Here is a 25,546-nt window from a genome sequence, read left to right as displayed (position 1 = left end):
AGAAATTAATTTCCTCTCATTCCTGGACGTGAAAAAATTAAAACCATTAAATTTCCGGCACGAACCTTGTAAAACTTTTTCTAAACAGATCCATGCACGACTGTTGGCTGTAAGGCGCCTTACAACATCGGTTGTAAGAATGTGAACAACACGGCTGAGTGCATCTGCCCCAGCTGTCCTGATACTCTCAGCCCTGTGTGTACATCAGATGATGTTCAGGACCGTTCTGAATGCTTCATGAAACGACAATCGTGTCAAAGTGGTGATATGGTGACACTTGCAAAGAACGGACCATGTGGTATGTCAATTAAACCAGCTGAGCCTGGAAGTCTTTAGAAACATTGAGTTACGAGGCAGACTTCTAATCAATTACCAAGTGAGATTCATTAGCTTTTTCCGCTCATGATTGAATTCAATCGAGCTACCGTTTTTTGTTGTTTCTTTTGTTTTTTTCAGACAAGGAATGCAGACCAATCGTAGATGTAGGATTTGTCATTGACTCATCTGGAAGCATTGGACGTAGAAACTGGGCAAGAATGAAGAGATTCCTCAAAGCAATAGTCGGCAAACTTGACGTCAGTCCTTCCTATACACACATATCAGCTGTTGCCTACAGCAACAATCCTGTGGTGGTGTATCGGTTTAACAATCGCCAAGCAACAGATAGCATCAACAACGCGTTTGACGGTATGCGTTGGCAGCGCGGCTTTACTTACACGGACAAAGCTCTTTTGCTTGCGGACAGTGACTTGTACAAACCTTCCAACGGCATGAGACCAAACGTTGCTAAGGTAAGAGCTTTCCTCCAATAGAGACTGTTAGTAGGCAATGTTCCTTGACTATAGGTTTCTTTTTTTGCAATGGTCACTTGCTAATATTTCTTATGTTGATCTATGGACGTGGGATAGTAACAGACCATTGTTTACACCATCTCCTTTTATTTAGATCTCCTTGATTCTTTGTCCGTCAGGTTTTGATCGTCATCACTGATGGAGCACAGACAACAACCAAAGCATACACTCCGCTGCCAAAAGCATCTGCAGGTGTAAAGAACAAAGGAGTAGCAGTCTATGCTATTGGAGTTGGCAAGGGAGTAAACGAGGCAGAGCTTAGAGAAATTGCATCCAGCCAAGAAAATGTCTTTGTATCAGCCTCTTTCAAGGAACTCCATAACCTTGCAGTAGAAATACGGAAGAGACTCTGCGACTGTAAGTATTGCTATTTTTTACTGAGTATATTTGGACAATCGCTGATAAAAATACACTAAGCCTCTTTGCAAGTAATCAACGAACACAATTGTAGCCTTGTGACTTGTTTTTCTAGCCCTGTTATTTCTTTTATTTCTCTCTTAGTACCACCTCCATTAACAACACCGACACCACTGCCAACACCTGCACGTAAGTAAACTTAAACGGCAAACATGTCATTTAACAATCAAACCTGGTAGGTCTTGTGTCTTTCTATTTTTTCATGACACTCTTGATGTTTTTCTCTTCGACTCCGTCAGCGTGCAAGGCCACGGCGGATGTAGCATTTATCGTGGACTCATCGGGAAGTATTGGTCGTCGAAGATGGCCGCTGATGTTGAATTTCTTGAAGAACATCATTAGTGCCTTCAATGTTGGTCCAGATGGTACCCATGTAGCAGTAATCGCCTACAGTAACGATGCCAAGCTTGAAATAGCCTTCGACTCCGTGTCCGTGGCGCAGATTACTGCCGAAGAATATGGAACGCGGATCGATAAGATCGCATTTCAGAGAGGCTTTACATACATCGACAAAGGCTTGAAAATGGCAGATGAACAAGTGTTTGTAACAAGCGCAGGAATGAGGCCCAACGTACCACAGGTATTTAGGCACTGCTTCTTCCATAAAAGACTTACAACAAAATTGCATACCCATCTAGACCTCTCTATTACTCACATTCGATGGTACTGCACCGTCCAGTCCCTTTGGTATCGCTTTTACTTACCTTATTCTACAAAAAGTAAAAAAAGGGTTTATTTTGTGATTCCTGTTTCTTTGACTCTCTAATGGTTTAATTTCATTTTGGCCGTAGATTCATTTCTCCTCCAACTTGTGTTTTTGTGTAAACTTTTGTTCTGGATTAGGTTGCCATCGTCATAACTGATGGACAGCAGACAACAACCAAGGCATATACACCTTTGGATCAAGCTTCCAAAGGAATCAAAGACAAGGGAGTTGAAGTGTTTGCCTTAGGCATCGGATCAGGCGTTGACACTAGCCAGCTGCGTCAGATTGCAAGCTCCAACGACAACGTGTTTACTGCTCCTGCATTTGACGAGCTGGAGTCTGTTGTTAAGCCAATTGTGGAAAAGACATGTCCAAGTAAGCGTTCTAATACATCCAAAAGTAGTCTGGAGAGGAATAGGTGCTGGAAAAGCGTATACTAAGGAGATGAACTGCGCTTCCGCACGCGTTAATGACAGTGATACAAATTATAAACCACTTTTATAATCAGTTTTCTTTGAATAAGACTTCTACTCTGGCCCTTTATACACTACCTACTGTGGGCTTCAACAACTTCATTCTCCTTCGCTTGTTCTGCATGGTCTTGACCGCTTTATTTACTTGAATGAAAGTCATGTCACCATGTCTCGGAATACCATCTCGAACGTCGGTTTAAAGACCAAATCTTTTCCTATTTTGAATTCTTCTTCTTACTTGTGAACATTAAAGTCTGATTGTTGTTTGCTCTCTATACCTTCAAACGACGTGTTTTGTGCTGTTGTCCTTTTTCAGCTAAACCTCCTGATCCATGCAAGACCATCAATTGTTCTGCTCCATACAGTCTTGGCTGTAGGGTTGTAAACGATACAGCGGAGTGCATCTGTCCCGACTGTCCTGACACCGTAAGCCCTGTTTGTACATCAGATGACGTACAGGACCGCTCGGAGTGCCTGATGAAAAGACAATCTTGCATAACTGGAGACCTGGTGACTGTTGCTAAGAGTGGACCTTGCGGTAAGTGGAATTGATATGTAACAAGAACCTCGGCACGGACAATCAAACGCTAAAGCAAGTTGTCTTCTCCACTTTGAAGAGCTTTTCCTGATACCTTAGTTTTCTGTTTGCCTTCTAAACCGAATTTGGGTGTTTTTTAAGCGATAAATACACGTGTGCAGAGCCAGAGGCTCTTAACTTTCGAAGCATCTCTACCTTATAATAAGTTTAGTCTTCAAATGTTTACAGATAAGGAATGCAGACCAATCGCAGATATTGGATTTGTCATTGACTCGTCTGGAAGCATTGGACGGAGCAACTGGGGAAGGATGAAGCGATTCCTCAAAGCGTTGGTCAGCAAACTTGACGTCAGTCCTTCATTTACACACATATCAGCTGTTGCCTATAGCAACAATCCCGAGGTGGTGTATCGGTTTAACAACCGCCAAGCAACAGATGACATCAACAACGCGTTTGACGGTATGCGTTGGCAGCGCGGCTTTACTTACACGGACAAAGCTCTTTTGCTTGCGGACAGTGATTTGTACAGGCCTTCCAACGGCATGAGACCAAATGTTGCAAAGGTAAGAGCTTTCCTCCAACAGAAACTGTTAGTAGGCAATGTTCCTTGACTATAGGTTTCTTGTTTGCAATGGTCACTTGCTAATATTTCTTATGTAGATCTATGGGCGTGGGATAGTAACCGACTATAATCTACACCACCTCCTTTTATTTAGATCTCCTTGATTCTTTGTCCGTCAGGTTTTGATCGTCATCACTGATGGAGCACAGACAACAACCAAAGCATACACTCCGCTGCCAAAAGCATCTGCAAGTGTAAAGAGCAAAGGAGTAGCAGTCTATGCTATTGGAGTTGGCAAGGGAGTAAACGAGGCAGAGCTTAGAGAAATTGCATCCAGCCAAGAAAATGTCTTTGTATCAGCCTCTTTCAAGGAACTCCATAACCTTGCCGTAGAAATACGGAAGAGACTCTGTGACTGTAAGTATTGCTATTTTTTACTGGGTATATTTGGACAATCGCTGATAAAAAGACTTTTAAGCCTCTTTGCAAGTAATCAATGAAATACAATTGTAGCTTTGTGACTTGTTTTTCTAGCCCTGTTATTTCTTTTATTTCTTTTTTAGTACGACCTCCATTAACAACACCGACACCACTGCCAACACCTGCACGTAAGTAAACTCAAACGGCAAACATGTCATTTAACAATCAAACCTGGTAGGTCTTGTGTCTTTCTCTTTTTTCATGCCACTCTTAATGTTTTTCTCTTCGACTCCGCCAGCGTGCAAGGCCACGGCGGATGTAGCATTTATCGTGGACTCATCGGGAAGTATTGGTCGTCGAAGATGGCCGCTGATGTTGAATTTCTTGAAGAACATCATTAGTGCCTTCAATGTTGGTCCAGATGGTACCCATGTAGCAGTAATCGCCTACAGTAACGATGCCAAGCTTGAAATAGCCTTCGACTCCGTGTCCGTGGCGCAGATTACTGCCGAAGAATATGGAAAGCGGATCGATAAGATCGCATTTCAGAGAGGTTTCACATACATCGACAAAGGCTTGAAAATGGCAGATGAACAAGTGTTTGTAACAAGCGCAGGAATGAGGCCCAACGTACCACAGGTATTTAGGCACTGCTTCTTCCATAAAAGACTTACAACAAAATTGCATACCCCTCTAGACCTCTCTATTTCTCACATTCGATGGTACTGCACCGTGCAGTCCCTTTGGTATCGCTTTTACTTACCTTATTCTACAAAAAGTAAAAAAAGGGGTTTATTTTGTGAATCCTGTTTGTTTTACTCTCTAATGGTTTAATTTCATTTTGGCCGTAGATTCATTTCTCCTCCAACTTGTGTTTTTGTGTAAACTTTTGTCCTGGATTAGGTTGCCATCATCATAACTGATGGACAGCAGACAACTACTAAAGCGTATACACCTTTGGATCAAGCATCCAAAGGAATCAAAGACAAGGGAGTCGAGGTGTTTGCCTTAGGCATCGGATCAGGCGTTGACACTAGCCAACTGCGTCAGATTGCAAGCTCCAACGACAACGTGTTTACTGCTCCTGGATTTGACGAGCTGGAGTCTGTTGTCAAGCCAATTGCGGAAAAGACATGTCCAAGTAAGCGTTCTAATACATCCAAAAGTAGTCTGGAGAGAAATAGGCGCTGGAAAAGCTTACACGAAGGAGATGAACTGGGCTTCCGCACGCGTTAATGACAGTGATACAAATTATAAACCACTTTTATAATCAGTTTTCTTTGAATAAGACTTCTACTCTAGCCCTTTATACACTAACTACTGTGGGCTTCAACAACTTCATTCTCCCTCGCATGTTATGCGTGGTCTTAACCGCTTTATTTACTTGAATGAAAGTCATGTCACCATGTCTGAGAATACTATCGCAAACGTCGGCTTAAAAACGAAATCTTTTCCTATTTTGAATTCTTCTTCTTACTTGTGAACATTAAAGTCTGATTGTTGTTTGCTCTCTATACCTTCAAACGACGTGTTTTGTGCTGTTGTCCTTTTTCAGCTAAACCTCCTGATCCATGCAAGACCATCAATTGTTCTGCTCCATACAGTCTTGGCTGTAGGGTTGTAAACGATACAGCGGAGTGCATCTGTCCCGACTGTCCTGACACCGTAAGCCCTGTTTGTACATCAGATGACGTACAGGACCGCTCGGAGTGCCTGATGAAAAGACAATCTTGCATAACTGGAGACCTGGTGACTGTTGCTAAGAGTGGACCTTGCGGTAAGTGGAATTGATATGTAACAAGAACCTCGGCACGGACAATCAAGCGCGAAAGCAAGTTGTCTTCTCCACTTTGAAGAGCTTTTCCTGATACCTTGGTTTTCTGTTTGTCTTCTAAACCGAATTGGGTGTTTTTTAAGTGATAGATACATGTGTGCAGAGCCAGAGGCTCTTAACTTTCAAAGCATCTCTACCTTATAATAAGTTTAGTCTTCAAATGTTTACAGATAAGGAATGCAGACCAATCGCAGATATTGGATTTGTCATTGACTCGTCTGGAAGCATTGGACGGAGCAACTGGGGAAGGATGAAGCGATTCCTCAAAGCGTTGGTCAGCAAACTTGACGTCAGTCCTTCCTTTACACACATATCAGCTGTTGCCTATAGCAACAATCCCGAGGTGGTGTATCGGTTTAACAACCGCCAAGCAACAGATGACATCAACAACGCGTTTGACGGTATGCGTTGGCAGCGCGGCTTTACTTACACGGACAAAGCTCTTTTGCTTGCGGACAGTGATTTGTACAGGCCTTCCAACGGCATGAGACCAAACGTTGCAAAGGTAAGAGCTTTCCTCCAACAGAAACTGTTAGTAGGCAATGTTCCTTGACTATAGGTTTCTTGTTTGCAATGGTCACTTGCTAATATTTCTTATGTTGATATATGGGCGTGTGATAGTAACAGACTATAGTCTACACCACCTCCTTTTATTAAGATCTCCTTGATTCTTTGTCCGTCAGGTTTTGATCGTCATCACTGATGGAGCACAGACAACAACCAAAGCATACACTCCGCTGCCAAAAGCATCTGCAGGTGTAAAGAACAAAGGAGTAGCAGTCTATGCTATTGGAGTTGGCAAGGGAGTAAACGAGGCAGAGCTTAGAGAAATTGCATCCAGCCAAGAAAATGTCTTTGTATCAGCTTCTTTCAAGGAACTCCATAACCTTGCAGTAGAAATACGGAAAAGACTCTGCGACTGTAAGTATTGCTATTTTTTATTGAGTATATCTGGACAATCGCTGATAAAAAGACTTAAGCCTCTTTGCAAGTAATCAACAAAATACAATTGTAGTTTTGTGACTTGTTTTTCTAGCCCTGTTATTTCTTTTATTTCTCTTTTAGTACGACCTCCATTAACAACACCGACACCACTGCCAACACCTGCATGTAAGTAAACTTAAACGGCAAACATGTCATTTAACAATGAAACCTGGTAGGTCTTGTGTCTTTCTCTTTTTTCATGCTACTCTTGATGTTTTTCTCTTCGACTCCGTCAGCGTGCAAGGCCACGGCGGATGTAGCATTTATCGTGGACTCATCGGGAAGTATTGGTCGTCGAAGATGGCCGCTGATGTTGAATTTCTTGAAGAACATCATTAGTGCCTTCAATGTTGGTCCAGATGGTACCCATGTAGCAGTAATCGCCTACAGTAACGATGCCAAGCTTGAAATAGCCTTCGACTCCGTGTCCGTGGCGCAGATTACTGCCGAAGAATATGGAAAGCGGATCGATAAGATCGCATTTCAGAGAGGCTTTACATACATCGACAAAGGCTTGAAAATGGCAGATGAACAAGTGTTTGTAACAAGCGCAGGAATGAGGCCCAACGTACCACAGGTATTTAGGCACTGCTTCTTCCATAAAAGACTTACAACAAAATTGCATACCCCTCTAGACCTCTCTATTTCTCACATTCGATGGTACTGTACCGTCCAGTCCCTTTGGTATCGCTTTTACTTACCTTATTCTACAAAAAGTAAAAAAAAGGGTTTATTCTGTGAATCCTGTTTAGTTTACTCTCTAATGGTTTAATTTCATTTTGGCCGTAGATTCATTTCTCATCCAGCTTCTGTTTTTTTATAAATCTTTGTCCTGGATTAGGTTGCCATCGTCATAACTGATGGACAGCAGACCACTACCAAGGCATATACACCTTTAGATCAAGCTTCCAAAGGAATCAAAGACAAGGGAGTCGAGGTGTTCGCCTTAGGCATCGGATCAGGCGTTGACACTAGCCAACTGCGTCAGATTGCAAGCTCCAACGACAACGTGTTTACTGCTCCTGGATTTGACGAGCTGGAGTCTGTTGTCAAGCCAATTGTGGAAAAGACATGTCCAAGTAAGCGTTCTCATACATCCAAAATAAATAAAATAATAATAATAATAATAATAATAACTTTATTTAAGTGTCAGCGTATTTAGCACTGCTGTGCTAATTGGGGACACTGTAAATGAGGAAACAAATATCGTAAATGAACAGAAACTCGTTAAAAACCCCAACTGGTAGGAGGCAGACCAGTTGGCTATTTACAAAGCGTGCAGGAGTTGAATTCGGGGCCATCGAAGACAAATCAACAAAGTGGCAGGGAGGAGGACTTGAACCCGGGACCTCCGGCTTACAAGTGCAGCGCCCTAACCACTAGGCCACGCTCGCCTCCATATAAACACGCTCGCCTACAAAAGTAGTCTGGAGAGGAATAGGCGCTGGAAAAGCTTACACGAAGGAGATGAACTGGGCTTCCGCACGCGTTAATGACAGTGATACAAATTATAAACCACTTTTATAATCAGTTTTCTTTGAATAAGACTTCTACTCTAGCCCTTTATACACTACCTTCTGTAGGCTTCAACAACTTCATTCTCCTTCGCTTGTTATGCATGGTCTTAACCGCTTTATTTACTTGAATGAACGTCATGTCACAATGTCTCGGAATACCATCGCGAACGTCGGCTTAAAAACCAAATCCTTTCCCATTTTGAATTCTTCTTCTTATTCGTGAACATTAAAGTCTGATTGTTGTTTGCTCTCTATACCTTCAAACGACGTGTTTTGTGCTGTTGTACTTTTTCAGCTAAACCTCCTGATCCATGCAAGACCATCAATTGTTCTGCTCCATACAGTCTTGGCTGTAGGGTTGTAAACGATACAGCGGAGTGCGTCTGTCCCGACTGTCCTGACACAGTAAGCCCTGTTTGTACATCAGATGACGTCCAGGACCGCTCGGAGTGCCTGATGAAAAGACAATCTTGCATAACTGGAGACCTGGTCACTGTTGCTAAGAGTGGACCTTGCGGTAAGTGGAATTGAAACGTAACAAGAACCTCGGCACGGACAATCAAACGCTAAAGCAAGTTGTCTTCTCCACTTTGAAGAGCTTCTCCTGATACCTTGGTTTTCTGTTTGCCTTCTAAACCGAATTAGGGTGTTTTTTAAGTGATAAATACACGTGTGCAGAGCCAGAGGCTCTTAACTTTCAAAGCATCTCTACTTTGTAATAAGTGTAGCTTTCAAATGTTTACAGATAAGGAATGCAGACCAATCGCAGATATTGGATTTGTCATTGACTCGTCTGGAAGCATTGGACGGAGCAACTGGGGAAGGATGAAGCGATTCCTCAAAGCGTTGGTCAGCAAACTTGACGTCAGTCCTTCATTTACACACATATCAGCTGTTGCCTATAGCAACAATCCCGAGGTGGTGTATCGGTTTAACAACCGCCAAGCAACAGATGACGTCATCAACGCGTTTGACGGTATGCGTTGGCAGCGCGGCTTTACTTACACGGACAAAGCTCTTTTGCTTGCGGACAGTGATTTATACAGGCCTTATAACGGCATGAGACCAAACGTTGCTAAGGTAAGAGCTTTCCTCCAATACAGACTGTTAGTAGGCAGTGTTCCTTGACTATAGGTTTCTTGTTTGCAATGGTCACTTGCTAATATTTCTTATGTTGATATATGGGCGTGGGATAGTAACCGACTATAGTCTACACCACCTTCTTTTATTTAGATCTCCTTGATTCTTTGTCCGTCAGGTTTTGATCGTCATCACTGATGGAGCACAGACAACAACCAAAGCATACACTCCGCTGCCAAAAGCATCTGCAGGTGTAAAGAACAAAGGAGTAGCAGTCTATGCTATTGGAGTTGGCAAGGGAGTAAACGAGGCAGAGCTTAGAGAAATTGCATCCAGCCAAGAAAATGTCTTTGTATCAGCCTCTTTCAAGGAACTCCATAACCTTGCAGTAGAAATACAGAAGAGACTCTGTGACTGTAAGTATTGCTATTTTTTACTGAGTATATTTGGACAATCGCTGATAAAAAGACTTTTAAGCCTCTTTGCAAGTAATCAACGAAATACAATTGTAGCTTTATGACTTGTTTTTCTAGCCCTGTTATTTCTTTTATTTCTCTTTTAGTACGACCTCCATTAACAACACCGACACCACTGCCAACACCTGCACGTAAGTAAACTTAAACGGCAAACATGTCATTTAACAATGAAACCTGGTAGGTCTTGTGTCTTTCTCTTTTTTCATGCCACTCTTGATGTTTTTCTCTTCGACTCCGTCAGCGTGCAAGGCTACGGCGGATGTAGCATTTATCGTGGACTCATCGGGAAGTATTGGTCGTCGAAGATGGCCGCTGATGTTGAATTTTTTGAAGAACATCATTAGTGCCTTCAATGTTGGTCCAGATGGTACCCATGTAGCAGTAATCGCCTACAGTAACGATGCCAAGCTTGAAATAGCCTTCGACTCCGTGTCCAGGGCGCAGATTACTGCCGAAGAATATGGAACGCGGATCGATAAGATCGCATTTCAGAGAGGCTTTACATACATCGACAAAGGCTTGAAAATGGCAGATGAACAAGTGTTTGTAACAAGCGCAGGAATGAGGCCCAACGTACCACAGGTATTTAGGCACTGCTTCTTCCATAAAAGACTTACAACAAAATTGCATACCCCTCTAGACCTCTCTATTTCTCACATTCGATGGTACTGTACCGTCCAGTCCCTTTGGTATCGCTTTTACTTACCTTATTCTACAAAAAGTAAAAAAAGGGGTTTATTTTGTGAATCCTGTTTAGTTTACTCTCTAATGGTTTAATTTCATTTTGGCCGTAGATTCATTTCTCATCCAGCTTGTGTCTTTTTATAAATTTTTGTCCTGGATTAGGTTGCCATCGTCATAACTGATGGACAGCAGACCACTACCAAGGCATATACACCTTTAGATCAAGCTTCCAAAGGAATCAAAGACAAGGGAGTCGAGGTGTTCGCCTTAGGCATCGGATCAGGCATTGACACTAGCCAGCTGCGTCAGATTGCAAGCTCCAACGACAACGTGTTTACTGCTCCTGGATTTGACGAGCTGGAGTCTGTTGTCAAGCCAATTGTGGAAAAGACATGTCCAAGTAAGCGTTCTCATACATCCAAAAGTAGTCTGGAGAGGTATAAACGCTGGAAAAGCTTACACGAAGGAGATGAACTGGGCTTCCGCACGCGTTAATGACAGTGATACAAATTATAAACCACTTTTATAATCAGTTTTCTTTGAATAAGACTTCTACTCTAGCACTTTATACACTACCTTCTGTAGGCTTCAACAACTTCATTCTCCTTCGCTTGTTATGCATGGTCTTAACCGCTTTATTTACTTGAATGAACGTCATGTCACAATGTCTCGGAATACCATCGCGAACGTCGGCTTAAAAACCAAATCCTTTCCCATTTTGAATTCTTCTTCTCATTCGTGAACATTAAAGTCTGATTGTTGTTTGCTCTCTATACCTTCAAACGACGTGTTTTGTGCTGTTGTACTTTTTCAGCTAAACCTCCTGATCCATGCAAGACCATCAATTGTTCTGCTCCATACAGTCTTGGCTGTAGGGTTGTAAACGATACAGCGGAGTGCATCTGTCCCGACTGTCCTGACACCGTAAGCCCTGTTTGTACATCAGATGACGTACAGGACCGCTCGGAGTGCCTGATGAAAAGACAATCTTGCATAACTGGAGACCTGGTCACTGTTGCTAAGAGTGGACCTTGCGGTAAGTGGAATTGAAACGTAACAAGAACCTCGGCACAAACAATCAAACGCTAAAGCAAGTTGTCTTCTCCACTTTGAAGAGCTTGTCCTGATATCTTTGTTTTCTGTTTGCCTTCTAAACCGAATTTGGGTGTTTTTAAGTGATAAATACACGTGTGCAGAGCCAGAGGCTCTTAACTTTCAAAGCATCTCTACTTTGTAATAAGTGTAGCTTTCAAATGTTTACAGATAAGGAATGCAGACCAATCGCAGATATTGGATTTGTCATTGACTCGTCTGGAAGCATTGGACGGAGCAACTGGGGAAGGATGAAGCGATTCCTCAAAGCGTTGGTCAGCAAACTTGACGTCAGTCCTTCCTTTACACACATATCAGCTGTTGCCTATAGCAACAATCCCGAGGTGGTGTATCGGTTTAACAACCGCCAAGCAACAGATGACGTCAACAACGCGCTTGACGGTATGCGTTGGCAGCGCGGCTTTACTTACACGGACAAAGCTCTTTTGCTTGCGGACAGTGATTTATACAGGCCTTCCAACGGCATGAGACCAAATGTTGCAAAGGTAAGAGCTTTCCTCCAACAGAAACTGTTAGTAGGCAATGTTTCTTGACTATAGGTTTCTTGTTTGCAATGGTCACTTGCTAATATTTCTTATGTAGATCTATGGGCGTGGGATAGTAACAGACTATAGTCTACACCACCTTCTTTTATTTAGATCTCCTTGATTCTTTGTCCATCAGGTTTTGATCGTCATCACTGATGGAGCACAGACAACAACCAAAGCATACACTCCGCTGCCAAAAGCATCTGCAGGTGTAAAGAACAAAGGAGTAGCAGTCTATGCTATTGGAGTTGGCAAGGGAGTAAACGAGGCAGAGCTTAGAGAAATTGCATCCAGCCAAGAAAATGTCTTTCTATCAGCTTCTTTCAAGGAACTCCATAACCTTGCAGTAGAAATACGGAAGAGACTCTGCGACTGTAAGAATTGCTATTTTTTACTGAGTATATTTGGACAATCGCTGATAAAAAGACTTAAGCCTCTTTGCAAGTAATCAACGAAAATACAATTGTAGTTTTGTGACTTGTTTTTCTAGCCCTGTTATTTCTTTTATTTCTCTCTTAGTACCACCTCCATTAACAACACCGACACCACTGCCAACACCTGCACGTAAGTAAACTCAAACGGCAAACATGTCATTTAACAATCAAACCTGGTAGGTCTTGTGTCTTTCTATTTTTTCATGCTACTCTTGATGTTTTTCTCTTCGACTCCGTCAGCGTGCAAGGCCACGGCGGATGTAGCATTTATCGTGGACTCATCGGGAAGTATTGGTCGTCGAAGATGGCCGCTGATGTTGAATTTCTTGAAGAACATCATTAGTGCCTTCAATGTTGGTCCAGATGGTACCCATGTAGCAGTAATCGCCTACAGTAACGATGCCAAGCTTGAAATAGCCTTCGACTCCGTGTCCGTGGCGCAGATTACTGCCGAAGAATATGGAACGCGGATCGATAAGATCGCATTTCAGAGAGGCTTTACATACATCGACAAAGGCTTGAAAATGGCAGATGAACAAGTGTTTGTAACAAGCGCAGGAATGAGGCCCAACGTACCACAGGTATTTAGGCACTGCTTCTTCCATAAAAGACTTACAACAAAATTGCATACCCATCTAGACCTCTCTATTACTCACATTCGATGGTACTGCACCGTCCAGTCCCTTTGGTATCGCTTTTACTTACCTTATTCTACAAAAAGTAAAAAAAGGGTTTATTTTGTGATTCCTGTTTCTTTGACTCTCTAATGGTTTAATTTCATTTTGGCCGTAGATTCATTTCTCCTCCAACTTGTGTTTTTGTCTAACCTTTTTTCCTGGATTAGGTTGCCATCGTCATAACTGATGGACAGCAGACCACTACCAAAGCGTATACACCTTTGGATCAAGCATCCAAAGGAATCAAAGACAAGGGAGTTGAGGTGTTCGCCTTAGGCATCGGATCAGGCGTTGACACTAGCCAGCTGCGTCAGATTGCAAGCTCCAACGACAACGTGTTTACTGCTCCTGCATTTGACGAGCTGGAGTCAGTTGTCAAGCCAATTGTGGAAAAGACATGTCCAAGTAAGCGTTCTAATACATCCAAAAGTAGTCTGGAGAGGAATAGGTGCTGGAAAAGCGTATACGAAGGATATGAACTGGGCTTCCGCACGCGTTAATGTCAGTGATACAAATTATAAACCACTTTTATAATCAGTTTTCTTTGAATAAGACTTCTACTCTAGCCCTTTATGCACTACCTTCTGTGGGCTTCAACAACTTCATTCTCCCTCGCATGTTATGCGTGGTCTTAACCGCTTTATTTACTTGAATGAAAGTCATGTCACCATGTCTCAGTATACTATCGCGAACGTCGGTTTTAAAACGAAATCTTTTCCTATTTTTAATTCTTCTTCTTATTCGTGAACATTAAAGTCTGATTGTTGTTTGCTCTCTATACCTTCAAACAACGTGTTTTGTGCTGTTGTACTTTTTCAGCTAAACCTCCTGATCCATGCAAGACCATCAATTGTTCTGCTCCATACAGTCTTGGCTGTAGGGTTCTAAACGATACAGCGGAGTGCATCTGTCCTGACTGTCCTGACACAGTAAGCCCTGTTTGTACATCAGATGACGTCCAGGACCGCTCGGAGTGCCTGATGAAAAGACAATCTTGCATAACTCGAGACCTGGTCACTGTTGCTAAGAGTGGACCTTGCGGTAAGTGGAATTGATACGTAACAAGAACCTCGGCACGGACAATCAAACGCTAAAGCAAGTTGTCTTCTCCACTTTGAAGGGCTTGTCCTGATACCTTGGTTTTCTGTTTGCTTTCTAAATCAAATTTGGGCGTTTTTTAAGTAATAAAGACAAGTGTGCAGAACCAGAGGCTCTTAACTTTCAAAGCATCTCTACTTTGTAATAAGTGTAGTTTTCAAATGTTTACAGATAAGGAATGCAGACCAATCGCAGATATTGGATTTGTCATTGACTCGTCTGGAAGCATTGGACGGAGCAACTGGGGAAGGATGAAGCGATTCCTCAAAGCGTTGGTCAGCAAACTTGACGTCAGTCCTTCCTTTACACACATATCAGCTGTTGCCTATAGCAACAATCCCGTGGTGGTGTATCGGTTTAACAACCGCCAAGCAACAGATGACATCAACAACGCGCTTGACGGTATGCGTTGGCAGCGCGGCTTTACTTACACGGACAAAGCTCTTTTGCTTGCGGACAGTGATTTGTACAGGCCTTCCAACGGCATGAGACCAAATGTTGCAAAGGTAAGAGCTTTCCTCCAACAGAAACTGTTAGTAGGCAATGTTCCTTGACTATAGGTTTCTTGTTTGCAATGGTCACTTGCTAATATTTCTTATGTAGATCTATGGGCGTGGGATAGTAACAGACTATAGTCTACACCACCTCCTTTTATTTAGATCTCCTTGATTCTTTGTCCGTCAGGTTTTGATCGTCATCACTGATGGAGCACAGACAACAACCAAAGCATACACTCCGCTGCCAATAGCATCTGCAGGTGTAAAGAGCAAAGGAGTAGCAGTCTATGCTATTGGAGTTGGCAAGGGAGTAAAGGAGGCAGAGCTTAGAGAAATTGCATCCAGCCAAGAAAATGTCTTTGTATCAGCCTCTTTCAAGGAACTCCATAACCTTGCGGTAGAAATACGGAAGAGACTCTGCGACTGTAAGTCTTGCCAGTCTTAAATGTGTGTATTTAGACTATTGTTAGTAAAGGGTGCCTTAACTGCTTAGCACAACCGCGGTGACACACAACCGATTTTGCTTTGAAGCTGTCGTTCCAGTTCCAATGCTAAGAATGTTCGAATTTAACCAACTCTTTTTTCTTATGCTTTAGTACCACCAACAACAACAACACCAACACCACTGCCAACCCCTGCACGTAAGTAAAAATCAAAATGTGAACAATTTCTTTAGCAGGGATGCCATTCAAATTTTTTCTTCTGAATATTTTGTCACGCTATTCCTGTTTATTTTATTTCGACTCAGCGTGCAAGGCCACGGCAGATGTAGCATTTATCGTGGACTCATCGGGAAGTATTGGTCGTCGAAGATGGCCGCTGATGTTGGGTTTCTTGAAGAATATCATTAGTGCCTTCAATGTTGGTCCAGATGGTACCCATGTAGCAGTAATCGCCTACAGTAACGATGCCAAGCTTGAAATAGCCTTCGACTCCGTGTCCAGGGCGCAGATTACTGCCAAAGAATATGGAAAGCGGATAGATAAGATCGCATTTCAGAGAGGCTTTACATACATCGACAAAGGCTTGAAAATGGCAGATGAACAAGTGTTTGTGACAAGCGCAGGAATGAGGCCCAATGTACCTCAGGTATTTCAAATTTGTTTATTGCACAAAAGACATACAACAAAATTGTTAACTACTCTAAAGCTCTCCATGTCTTTCATTGGATTTTACTGCAACGTGCAATCTTTTTGGTATCGCCTTTACTTATATTATTCCTAAAAAAAAAAACCAGTTAATCCTGTGAATCCTGTACCTTTGACTCTTTAAAGTCATAATTTTATTTTGGCTGTAGATTCAATTCTCCGCCGACTTGCGTTTTCGTGTAAACTTTTGTTCTCCATTAGGTTGCCATAGTCATAACTGATGGACAGCAGACCACTACTAAGGCATATACACCTTTAGATCAAGCTTCCAAAGGAATCAAAGACAAGGGAGTGGAAGTGTTCGCCTTAGGCATCGGATCAGGCGTTGACACTAGCCAGCTGCGTCAGATTGCAAGCTCCAACGACAACGTGTTTACTTCTCCTGGATTTAACGAGCTGGAGTCAGTTGTCAAGCAAATTGTAGAAAAGACCTGTCCAAGTAAGTGTTCTAGTACATCAAAAAGCAGTCTGGATAGGGATAGGTGCTGGAAAAGCGTATACGAAGGAGATCAACTGTGCTTCCTCGCGCAATACTGGCAGTGATAGAAGTTATAGAGCAGTTTCATTGTCAGTTATCTTTGAATAAGACCGGTACTCTGGACCTTAAGGCGTTACCTTCTGTGGGCTTCAACAGTCTCATACTCCATCCCTCTATATGAGGATAACCGTCGGTTTAAAAACCAAACCGTTTTCTATTTTGGATTCTTCTTCTTACTTGTGCAAATTTCAGTCTGATTTTTGTTTGCTTTCTATACCTTCAAACAACGTGTTTTGTGCTGTTGTACTTTTTCAGCTAAACCTCCTGATCCATGCAAGACCATCAATTGTTCTGCTCCATACAGTCTTGGCTGTAGGGTTGTAAACGATACAGCGGAGTGTATCTGTCCCGACTGTCCTGACACAGTAAGCCCTGTTTGTACATCAGATGACGTCCAGGACCGCTCGGAGTGCCTGATGAAAAGACAATCTTGCATAACTGGAGACCTAGTGACTGTTGCTAAGAGCGGACCTTGCGGTAAGTGGAATTGATACGTAACAAGAACCTCGGCACAGACATTCAAACGCTAAAGCAAGTTGTCTTCTCCACTTTAAAGTGCTTGTCGTGAAACCTTGGTTATCTGTTTGTCTCCTGAACCGAATTTGGGTGTTTTTCAACTGGTAAATACACCTGCAAAGAGCCAGAGGTTCTTTAGCTTCAAAGCACCTCTACCTTGTAATCAGCGTCGTTTTTGAATGTTTACAGAAAAGGAATGCAGACCAATCGCAGATATTGGATTTGTCATTGACTCATCTGGAAGCATTGGGCGGAGCAACTGGGGAAGGATGAAGCGATTCCTCAAAGCGTTGGTCAGCAAACTTGACGTCAGTCCCTCCTCAACGCACATATCAGCTGTTGCATATAGCAATAATCCCGAGGTGGTGTATCGGTTTAACAACCGCCAAGCGACAGATGACGTCAACAATGTGTTTGACGGTATGCGATGGCAACGCGGCTTTACTTACACAGACAAAGCTCTTTTGCTGGCAGACAATGACTTGTACAAGCCTTCGAACGGCATGAGACCGAACGTTGCAAAGGTAAGGACATTTCTCCAACCGAGGCTGGTAGTGTTCCTTGACTATATGTTTTTTTTTCTTTTTTGCATTGATGACTAGTTTAGCATTCCATATGTTGATATATGGGCATGGGATACTGATAGACTATTGTTTACAGCACCTCTACATATTTCCTTTTATTGAGATTTTCTTGACTAATGTCTGTCAGGTTTTGATAGTCATCACCGATGGAGCACAAACAACAACAAAAGCATACACTCCGCTAGCAATAGCGTCTGCAGGTGTAAAGAGCAAAGGAATTGCAGTCTATGCTATTGGTGTTGGCACAGGAGCAAACGAGGCAGAGCTGAGAGAAATTGCATCCAGCCAAGAAAATGTCTTTGTATCGGCCTCTTTCAAGGAACTCCATAGCCTTGCGGTAGAAATACGGAAGAGACTCTGCGACTGTAAGTCTTCATGGTATTCTTTAACCTTCTTTTTCGGACTCTCATGAGTAAAAGCTGCTTTAACACCATCGCAAATCCTGATCAAAACACAATTGTAGCTCACTGACTTCTCGTTCCAGCCCCGTTATGAAGAATGTTTCAGCTTGAGTAACTCGTTTTCTTCTCTTTCAGTACCACCCCCATTAACAACACCGACGCCACTGCCAACACCTGCACGTAAGTAAACTCAAACTGCACATATGTCATTTAACAGTGATACACAATAGGTTTCTTTCCTGTCTAGCTATTTTGTCATACTATTCTTCCTTTTTTTTTAATTGAAATCCGTCAGCGTGCAAGGCCACGGCGGATGTAGCATTTATCGTGGACTCATCGGGAAGTATTGGTCGTCGAAGATGGCCGCTGATGTTGGGTTTCTTGAAGAATATCATTAGAGCCTTTAATGTTGGTCCAGATGGTACCCATGTAGCAGTAATCGCCTACAGTAACGATGCCAAGCTTGAAATAGCCTTCGACTCCGTGTCCAGGGCGCAGATTACTGCCAAAGAATATGGAAAGCGGATAGATAAGATCGCATTTCAGAGAGGCTTTACATACATCGACAAAGGCTTGAAAATGGCAGATGAACAAGTGTTCGTAACAAGCGCAGGAATGAGGCCCAATGTACCACAGGTATTTAAGCACTGTTTCTTCCCCGAAAGACATACAACAAAATTGTCAACTACTTTAGGCTCCTCTAAAACTCAGATTCGATTGCATTGCACTGCCTTATCTCTTTGGTAACGCCTTTACTTACGTTAATTCTAAAGGAAAAAAAAGAGTTAATCCTGTGAATTCTGTACCTTTGACTCTCTAAAGGCATAATTTTATTTTGGCTGTAGATTCAATTCTCCGCCGACTTGCGTTTTTGTGTAAACTTTTGTTCTCCATTAGGTTGCCATAGTCATAACTGATGGACAGCAGACCACTACTAAGGCATATACACCTTTGGATCAAGCGTCCAAAGGAATCAAAGACAAGGGAGTGGAAGTGTTCGCCTTAGGCATCGGATCAGGCGTTGACACTAGCCAGCTGCGTCAGATTGCAAGCTCCAACGACAACGTGTTTACTTCTCCTGGATTTAACGAGCTGGAGTCAGTTGTCAAGCAAATTGTGGAAAAGACATGTCCAAGTGAGTGTTCTAGTACATCCAAAAGCGGTCTGGATAGGAATAGGTGCTGGAAAAGCGTATACGAAGGATATCAACTGTGCTTCCTCGCGCAATACTGGCAGTGATAGAAGTTATAGACCCGTTTCATAGTCAGTTTTCTTTGAATAAGACCTATACTCTGGACCTTAAGACATTACCTTCTGTGGGCTTCAAGAGTCTCATACTCCATCCCTTTACATGAGGATAACCGTCGGTTTAAAAACCAAACCGTTTTCTATTTTGGTTTCTTCTTCTTACTTGTGCAAATTTCAGTCTGATTTTTGTTTGCTTTCTATACCTTCAAACAACGTGTTTTGTGCTGTTGTACTTTTTCAGCTAAACCTTCTGATCCATGCAAGACCATCAACTGTTCTGCTCCATACAGTCTTGGCTGTAGGGTTGTAAACGATACAGCGGAGTGTATCTGTCCCGACTGTCCTGACACAGTAAGCCCTGTTTGTACATCAGACGACGTCCAGGACCGCTCGGAGTGCCTGATGAAAAGACAATCTTGCATAACTGGAGACCTAGTGACTGTTGCTAAGAGCGGACCTTGCGGTAAGTGGAATTGATACGTAACAAGAACCTCGGCACAGACATTCAAACGCTAAAGCAAGTTGTCTTCTCCACTTTAAAGTGCTTGTCGTGAAACCTTGGTTATCTGTTTGTCTCCTGAACCGAATTTGGGTGTTTTTCAACTGGTAAATACACCTGTAAAGAGCCAGAGGTTCTTTAGCTTCAAAGCACCTCTACCTTGTAATCAGCGTTGTTTTTGAATGTTTACAGAAAAGGAATGCAGACCAATCGCAGATATTGGATTTGTCATTGACTCATCTGGAAGCATTGGGCGGAGCAACTGGGGAAGGATGAAGCGATTCCTCAAAGCGTTGGTCAGCAAACTTGACGTCAGTCCCTCCTCAACACACATATCAGCTGTTGCATATAGCAATAATCCCGAGGTGGTGCATCGGTTTAACAACCGCCAAGCGACAGATGACGTCAACAATGTGTTTGACAGTATGCGATGGCAGCGCGGCTTTACTTACACGGACAAAGCTCTTTTGCTGGCAGACAGTGATTTGTACAATTTTGCGAACGGCATGAGGCCAAACATTGCAAAGGTAAGGACGTTTCTCCAACCGAGGCTCTTACTTGGTAGTGTTCCTTGACTGTTTGTTTTTTTTTCTTTTTTGCATTGATGACTTGTTTATTCCATATGTTGATATATGGGCATAGGATAGTGATAGACTATTGTTTACAGCACCTCTACATATTTCCTTTTATTGAGATCTCCTTGACTAATGTCCGTCAGGTTTTGATAGTCATCACCGATGGAGCACAAACAACAACAAAAGCATACACTCCGCTAGCAATAGCGTCTGCAGGTGTAAAGAACAAAGGAATAGCAGTCTATGCTATTGGAGTTGGCAAGGGAGCAAACGAGGCAGAGCTGAGAGAAATTGCATCTAGCCAAGAAAATGTCTTTGTATCAGCCTCTTTCAAGGAACTCCATAGCCTTGCGGTAGAAATACGGAAGAGACTCTGCGAATGTAAGTGTTCATGGCATTCTTTAACCTGCTTATTCGGACTCTCATGAGTAAAAGCTGCTTTAACACCATCGTAAATCCTGATCGAAACACAATTGTAGCTCACTGAGTTGTCGTTAAAGCCCCGTTCTGAGGAATGTTCCAAGTTGACCAACTCGTTTTCTTCTCTTTCAGTACCACCTTCATTAACAACACCGACGCCACTGCCAACACCTGCACGTAAGTAAACTCAAACCGCACATATGTCATTTAACAGTGATACACAATAGGTTTTTTCCTGTCTAGCTATTTTGTCATGCTATTCTTCCTTTTTTTTTTAATTGAACTCTGTTAGCGTGCAAGGCCACGGCAGATGTAGCATTTATCGTGGACTCATCGGGAAGTATTGGTCGTCGAAGATGGCCGCTGATGTTGAATTTCTTGAAGAACATCATCAGTGCCTTTAATGTTGGTCCAGATGGTACCCATGTAGCAGTAATCGCCTACAGTAACAATGCCAAGCTTGAAATAGCCTTCGACTCCGTGTCCGGGGCGCAGATTACCGCCAAAGAATATGGAAAGCGGATAGATAAGATCGCATTTCAGAGAGGCTTTACATACATCGACAAAGGCTTGAAAATGGCAGATGAACAAGTGTTCGTAACAAGCGCAGGAATGAGGCCCAATGTACCACAGGTATTTAAGCACTGTTTCTTCCGCGAAAGACATACAACAAAATTGTCAACTACTTTAGGCTCCTCTAGAACTCAGATTCGATTATATTGCACTGACTTATCTCTTTGGTAACGCCTTTACTTACGTTAATTCTAAAGGAAAAAAAAAGAGTTAATCCTGTGAATCCTGTACCTTTGACTCTCTAAAGGCATAATATTATTTTGGCTGTAGATTCAATTCTCCGCCGACTTGTATTTTTGTGTAAACTTTTACTCTCGATTAGGTTGCCATAGTCATAACTGATGGACAGCAGACCACTACCAAGGCATATACACCTTTAGATCAAGCTTCCAAGGGAATCAAAGACAAGGGAGTGGAAGTGTTCGCCTTAGGCATCGGATCAGGCGTTGACACTAGCCAGCTGCGTCAGATTGCAAGCTCCAACGACAACGTGTTTACTTCTCCTGGATTTAACGAGCTGGAGTCAGTTGTCAAGCAAATTGTGGAAAAGACATGTCCAAGTGAGTGTTCTAGTACATCCAAAAGCGGTCTGGACAGGAATAGGTGCTGGAAAAGCGTACACGAAGAAGATCAATTAAGCTTCCGCGCGCCTTAGTGAAAGCGATACAGATTATAAACCACTTTCATAATCAATTTTCTTTGAATAAGACTTGTACCTTGGGCCTTTATGCGTTACCTTCAGTGGGCAGAAGGTCACCATGACTCCGAATACCATCGTAAACTTCGGCCTAAAAACCAAATCGTTTCCTATTTTGGATTCTTCTTCTTATTTGTGAACATAAAGGTCTGATTCGTGTTTGCTTTCTATACCTCAAACAACGTGTTTTGTGCTTTTGTACTTTTTCAGCTAAACCTCCTGATCCATGCAAGACCATCAATTGTTCTGCTCCATACAGTCTTGGCTGTAGGGTTGTAAACGATACAGCGGAGTGCATCTGTCCTGACTGTCCTGACACAGTAAGCCCTGTTTGTACATCAGATGACGTCCAGGACCGCTCGGAGTGCCTGATGAAAAGACAATCTTGCATAACTGGAGACCTAGTGACTGTTGCTAAGAGCGGACCTTGCGGTAAGTGGAATTGATACGTAACAAGAACCTCGGCACAGACATTCAAACGTTAAAACAAGTTGCCTTCTCCACTTTAAAGAGCTTGTCGTGAAACCTTGATTATCTCTTTGTCTCCTGAACCGAATTTGGGTGTTTTTCAACTGGTAAGTACACCTGCAAAGAGCCAGAGGTTCTTTAGCTTCAAAGCACCTCTACCTTGTAATCAGCGTTGTTTTTGAATGTTTACAGAAAAGAAATGCAGACCAATCGCAGATATTGGATTTGTCATTGACTCATCTGGAAGCATTGGGCGGAGCAACTGGGGAAGGATGAAGCGATTCCTCAAAGCGTTGGTCAGCAAACTTGACGTCAGTCCCTCCTCAACACACATATCAGCTGTTGCATATAGTAATAATCCCGAGGTGGTGCATCGGTTTAACAACCGCCAAGCGACAGATGACGTCAACAATGTGTTTGACGGTATGCGATGGCAGCGCGGCTTTACTTACACGGACAAAGCTCTTTTGCTGGCAGACAATGACTTGTACAAGCCTTCGAACGGCATGAGACCGAACGTTGCAAAGGTACGGACATTTCTCCAACCGAGGCTGGTAGTGTTCCTTGACTATATGTTTTTTTTTCTTTTTTGTATTGATGACTTGTTTAGCATTCCATATGTTGATATATGGGCATAGGATAGTGATAGACTATTGTTTACAGCACCTCTACATATTTCCTTTTATTGAGATCTCCTTGACTAATGTCCGTCAGGTTTTGATAGTCATCACCGATGGAGCACAAACAACAACAAAAGCATACACTCCGCTAGCAATAGCGTCTGCAGGTGTAAAGAACAAAGGAATAGCAGTCTATGCTATTGGAGTTGGCAAGGGAGCAAACGAGGCAGAGCTGAGAGAAATTGCATCCAGCCAAGAAAATGTCTTTGTATCAGCCTCTTTCAAGGAACTCCATAGCCTTGCGGTAGAAATACGGAAGAGACTCTGCGAATGTAAGTGTTCATGGCATTCTCTAACCTGCTTATTCGGACTCTCATGAGTAAAAGCTGCTTTAACACCATCGTAAATCCTGATCGAAACACAATTGTAGCTCACTGAGTTGTCGTTTAAGCCCCGTTCTGAGGAATGTTCCAAGTTGACCAACTCGTTTTCTTCTCTTTCAGTACCACCTCCATTAACAACACCGACGCCACTGCCAACACCTGCACGTAAGTAAACTCAAACCGCACATATGTCATTTAACAGTGATACACAATAGGTTTCTTTCCTGTCTAGCTATTTTGTCATGCTATTCTTCCTTTTTTTTTAATTGAACTCTGTCAGCGTGCAAGGCCACGGCAGATGTAGCATTTATCGTGGACTCATCGGGAAGTATTGGTCGTCGAAGATGGCCGCTGATGTTGAATTTCTTGAAGAACATCATCAGTGCCTTTAATGTTGGTCCAGATGGTACCCATGTAGCAGTAATCGCCTACAGTAACAATGCCAAGCTTGAAATAGCCTTCGACTCTGTGTCCGGGGCGCAGATTACTGCCAAAGAATATGGAAAGCGGATAGATAAGATCGCATTTCAGAGAGGCTTTACATACATCGACAAAGGCTTGAAAATGGCAGATGAACAAGTGTTCGTAACAAGCGCAGGAATGAGGCCCAATGTACCACAGGTATTTAAGCGCTGTTTCTTCCGCGAAAGACATACAACAAAATTGTCAACTACTTTAGGCTCCTGTAGAACTCAGATTCGATTATATTGCACTGACTTATCTCTTTGGTAACGCCTTTACTTACGTTAATTCTAAAGGAAAAAAAAGAGTTAATCCTGTGAATCCTGTACTTTTGACTCTCTAAAGGCATAATATTATTTTGGCTGTAGATTCAATTCTCCGCCGACTTGTATTTTTGTGTAAACTTTTACTCTCGATTAGGTTGCCATAGTCATAACTGATGGACAGCAGACCACTACCAAGGCATATACACCTTTAGATCAAGCTTCCAAGGGAATCAAAGACAAGGGAGTGGAAGTGTTCGCCTTAGGCATCGGATCAGGCGTTGACACTAGCCAGCTGCGTCAGATTGCAAGCTCCAACGACAACGTGTTTACTTCTCCTGGATTTAACGAGCTGGAGTCAGTTGTCAAGCAAATTGTGGAAAAGACATGTCCAAGTGAGTGTTCTAGTACATCCAAAAGCGGTCTGGACAGGAATAGGTGCTGGAAAAGCGTACACGAAGAAGATCAATTAAGCTTCCGCGCGCCTTAGTGAAAGCGATACAGATTATAAACCACTTTCATAATCAATTTTCTTTGAATAAGACTTGTACCTTGGGCCTTTATGCGTTACCTTCAGTGGGCAGAAGGTCACCATGACTCCGAATACCATCGTAAACTTCGGCCTAAAAACCAAATCGTTTCCTATTTTGGATTCTTCTTCTTATTTGTGAACATAAAGGTCTGATTCGTGTTTGCTTTCTATACCTCAAACAACGTGTTTTGTGCTTTTGTACTTTTTCAGCTAAACCTCCTGATCCATGCAAGACCATCAATTGTTCTGCTCCATACAGTCTTGGCTGTAGGGTTGTAAACGATACAGCGGAGTGCATCTGTCCTGACTGTCCTGACACAGTAAGCCCTGTTTGTACATCAGATGACGTCCAGGACCGCTCGGAGTGCCTGATGAAAAGACAATCTTGCATAACTGGAGACCTAGTGACTGTTGCTAAGAGCGGACCTTGCGGTGAGTGGAATTGATTCGTAACAAGAACCTCGGCACAGACATTCAAACGTTAAAACAAGTTGCCTTCTCCACTTTAAAGAGCTTGTCGTGAAACCTTGATTATCTCTTTGTCTCCTGAACCGAATTTGGGTGTTTTTCAACTGGTAAATACACCTGCAAAGAGCCAGAGGTTCTTTAGCTTCAAAGTACCTCTACCTTGTAATCAGCGTTGTTTTTGAATGTTTACAGAAAAGGAATGCAGACCAATCGCAGATATTGGATTTGTCATTGACTCATCTGGAAGCATTGGGCGGAGCAAC

At 42.7% G+C, this 25,546-nt stretch overlaps 1 protein-coding gene across 17 annotated transcripts in view; it reads left to right on the top strand.

Annotated features, from left to right (window-relative positions):
- Positions 1-25,546, top strand: part of LOC113685872 (uncharacterized) — a 100,191-nt gene that overhangs the window by 63,961 nt on the left and 10,684 nt on the right. For 5 of the 17 annotated variants that reach the window (XM_089199363.1, XM_089199362.1, XM_089199360.1 and 2 more), the window contains exons 101-156: positions 89-298; positions 457-791; positions 971-1,208; positions 1,353-1,397; positions 1,508-1,848; positions 2,112-2,349; positions 2,764-2,985; positions 3,214-3,548; positions 3,727-3,964; positions 4,111-4,155; positions 4,266-4,606; positions 4,871-5,108; positions 5,523-5,744; positions 5,972-6,306; positions 6,485-6,722; positions 6,867-6,911; positions 7,022-7,362; positions 7,627-7,864; positions 8,598-8,819; positions 9,048-9,382; positions 9,561-9,798; positions 9,945-9,989; positions 10,100-10,440; positions 10,705-10,942; positions 11,357-11,578; positions 11,806-12,140; positions 12,319-12,556; positions 12,702-12,746; positions 12,857-13,197; positions 13,461-13,698; positions 14,113-14,334; positions 14,563-14,897; positions 15,076-15,313; positions 15,485-15,529; positions 15,637-15,977; positions 16,238-16,475; positions 16,830-17,051; positions 17,280-17,614; positions 17,802-18,039; positions 18,211-18,255; positions 18,371-18,711; positions 18,973-19,210; positions 19,565-19,786; positions 20,015-20,349; positions 20,541-20,778; positions 20,950-20,994; positions 21,110-21,450; positions 21,713-21,950; positions 22,298-22,519; positions 22,748-23,082; positions 23,270-23,507; positions 23,679-23,723; positions 23,839-24,179; positions 24,441-24,678; positions 25,026-25,247; positions 25,476-25,546. The exon at positions 25,476-25,546 is cut by the window's right edge and continues 264 nt beyond it. In XM_089199363.1, coding sequence (XP_089055489.1) covers positions 89-298; positions 457-791; positions 971-1,208; positions 1,353-1,397; positions 1,508-1,848; positions 2,112-2,349; positions 2,764-2,985; positions 3,214-3,548; positions 3,727-3,964; positions 4,111-4,155; positions 4,266-4,606; positions 4,871-5,108; positions 5,523-5,744; positions 5,972-6,306; positions 6,485-6,722; positions 6,867-6,911; positions 7,022-7,362; positions 7,627-7,864; positions 8,598-8,819; positions 9,048-9,382; positions 9,561-9,798; positions 9,945-9,989; positions 10,100-10,440; positions 10,705-10,942; positions 11,357-11,578; positions 11,806-12,140; positions 12,319-12,556; positions 12,702-12,746; positions 12,857-13,197; positions 13,461-13,698; positions 14,113-14,334; positions 14,563-14,897; positions 15,076-15,313; positions 15,485-15,529; positions 15,637-15,977; positions 16,238-16,475; positions 16,830-17,051; positions 17,280-17,614; positions 17,802-18,039; positions 18,211-18,255; positions 18,371-18,711; positions 18,973-19,210; positions 19,565-19,786; positions 20,015-20,349; positions 20,541-20,778; positions 20,950-20,994; positions 21,110-21,450; positions 21,713-21,950; positions 22,298-22,519; positions 22,748-23,082; positions 23,270-23,507; positions 23,679-23,723; positions 23,839-24,179; positions 24,441-24,678; positions 25,026-25,247; positions 25,476-25,546 — 13,052 coding nt within the window. The remainder of the gene's footprint in view (positions 1-88; positions 299-456; positions 792-970; positions 1,209-1,352; positions 1,398-1,507; positions 1,849-2,111; positions 2,350-2,763; positions 2,986-3,213; positions 3,549-3,726; positions 3,965-4,110; positions 4,156-4,265; positions 4,607-4,870; positions 5,109-5,522; positions 5,745-5,971; positions 6,307-6,484; positions 6,723-6,866; positions 6,912-7,021; positions 7,363-7,626; positions 7,865-8,597; positions 8,820-9,047; positions 9,383-9,560; positions 9,799-9,944; positions 9,990-10,099; positions 10,441-10,704; positions 10,943-11,356; positions 11,579-11,805; positions 12,141-12,318; positions 12,557-12,701; positions 12,747-12,856; positions 13,198-13,460; positions 13,699-14,112; positions 14,335-14,562; positions 14,898-15,075; positions 15,314-15,484; positions 15,530-15,636; positions 15,978-16,237; positions 16,476-16,829; positions 17,052-17,279; positions 17,615-17,801; positions 18,040-18,210; positions 18,256-18,370; positions 18,712-18,972; positions 19,211-19,564; positions 19,787-20,014; positions 20,350-20,540; positions 20,779-20,949; positions 20,995-21,109; positions 21,451-21,712; positions 21,951-22,297; positions 22,520-22,747; positions 23,083-23,269; positions 23,508-23,678; positions 23,724-23,838; positions 24,180-24,440; positions 24,679-25,025; positions 25,248-25,475) is intronic. The other 12 variants (XM_089199367.1, XM_089199366.1, XM_089199364.1 and 9 more) reach the window with 11 other exon arrangements.

The sequence above is a fragment of the Pocillopora damicornis genome, chromosome 3, assembly GCF_964200805.1.
Source record: "Pocillopora damicornis chromosome 3, jaPocDami1.2, whole genome shotgun sequence".
NCBI lineage: Eukaryota > Metazoa > Cnidaria > Anthozoa > Scleractinia > Pocilloporidae > Pocillopora > Pocillopora damicornis.
Note: the sequence above shows the minus strand (reverse complement) of the source record. Positions and strands in the feature narration are given on the sequence as shown.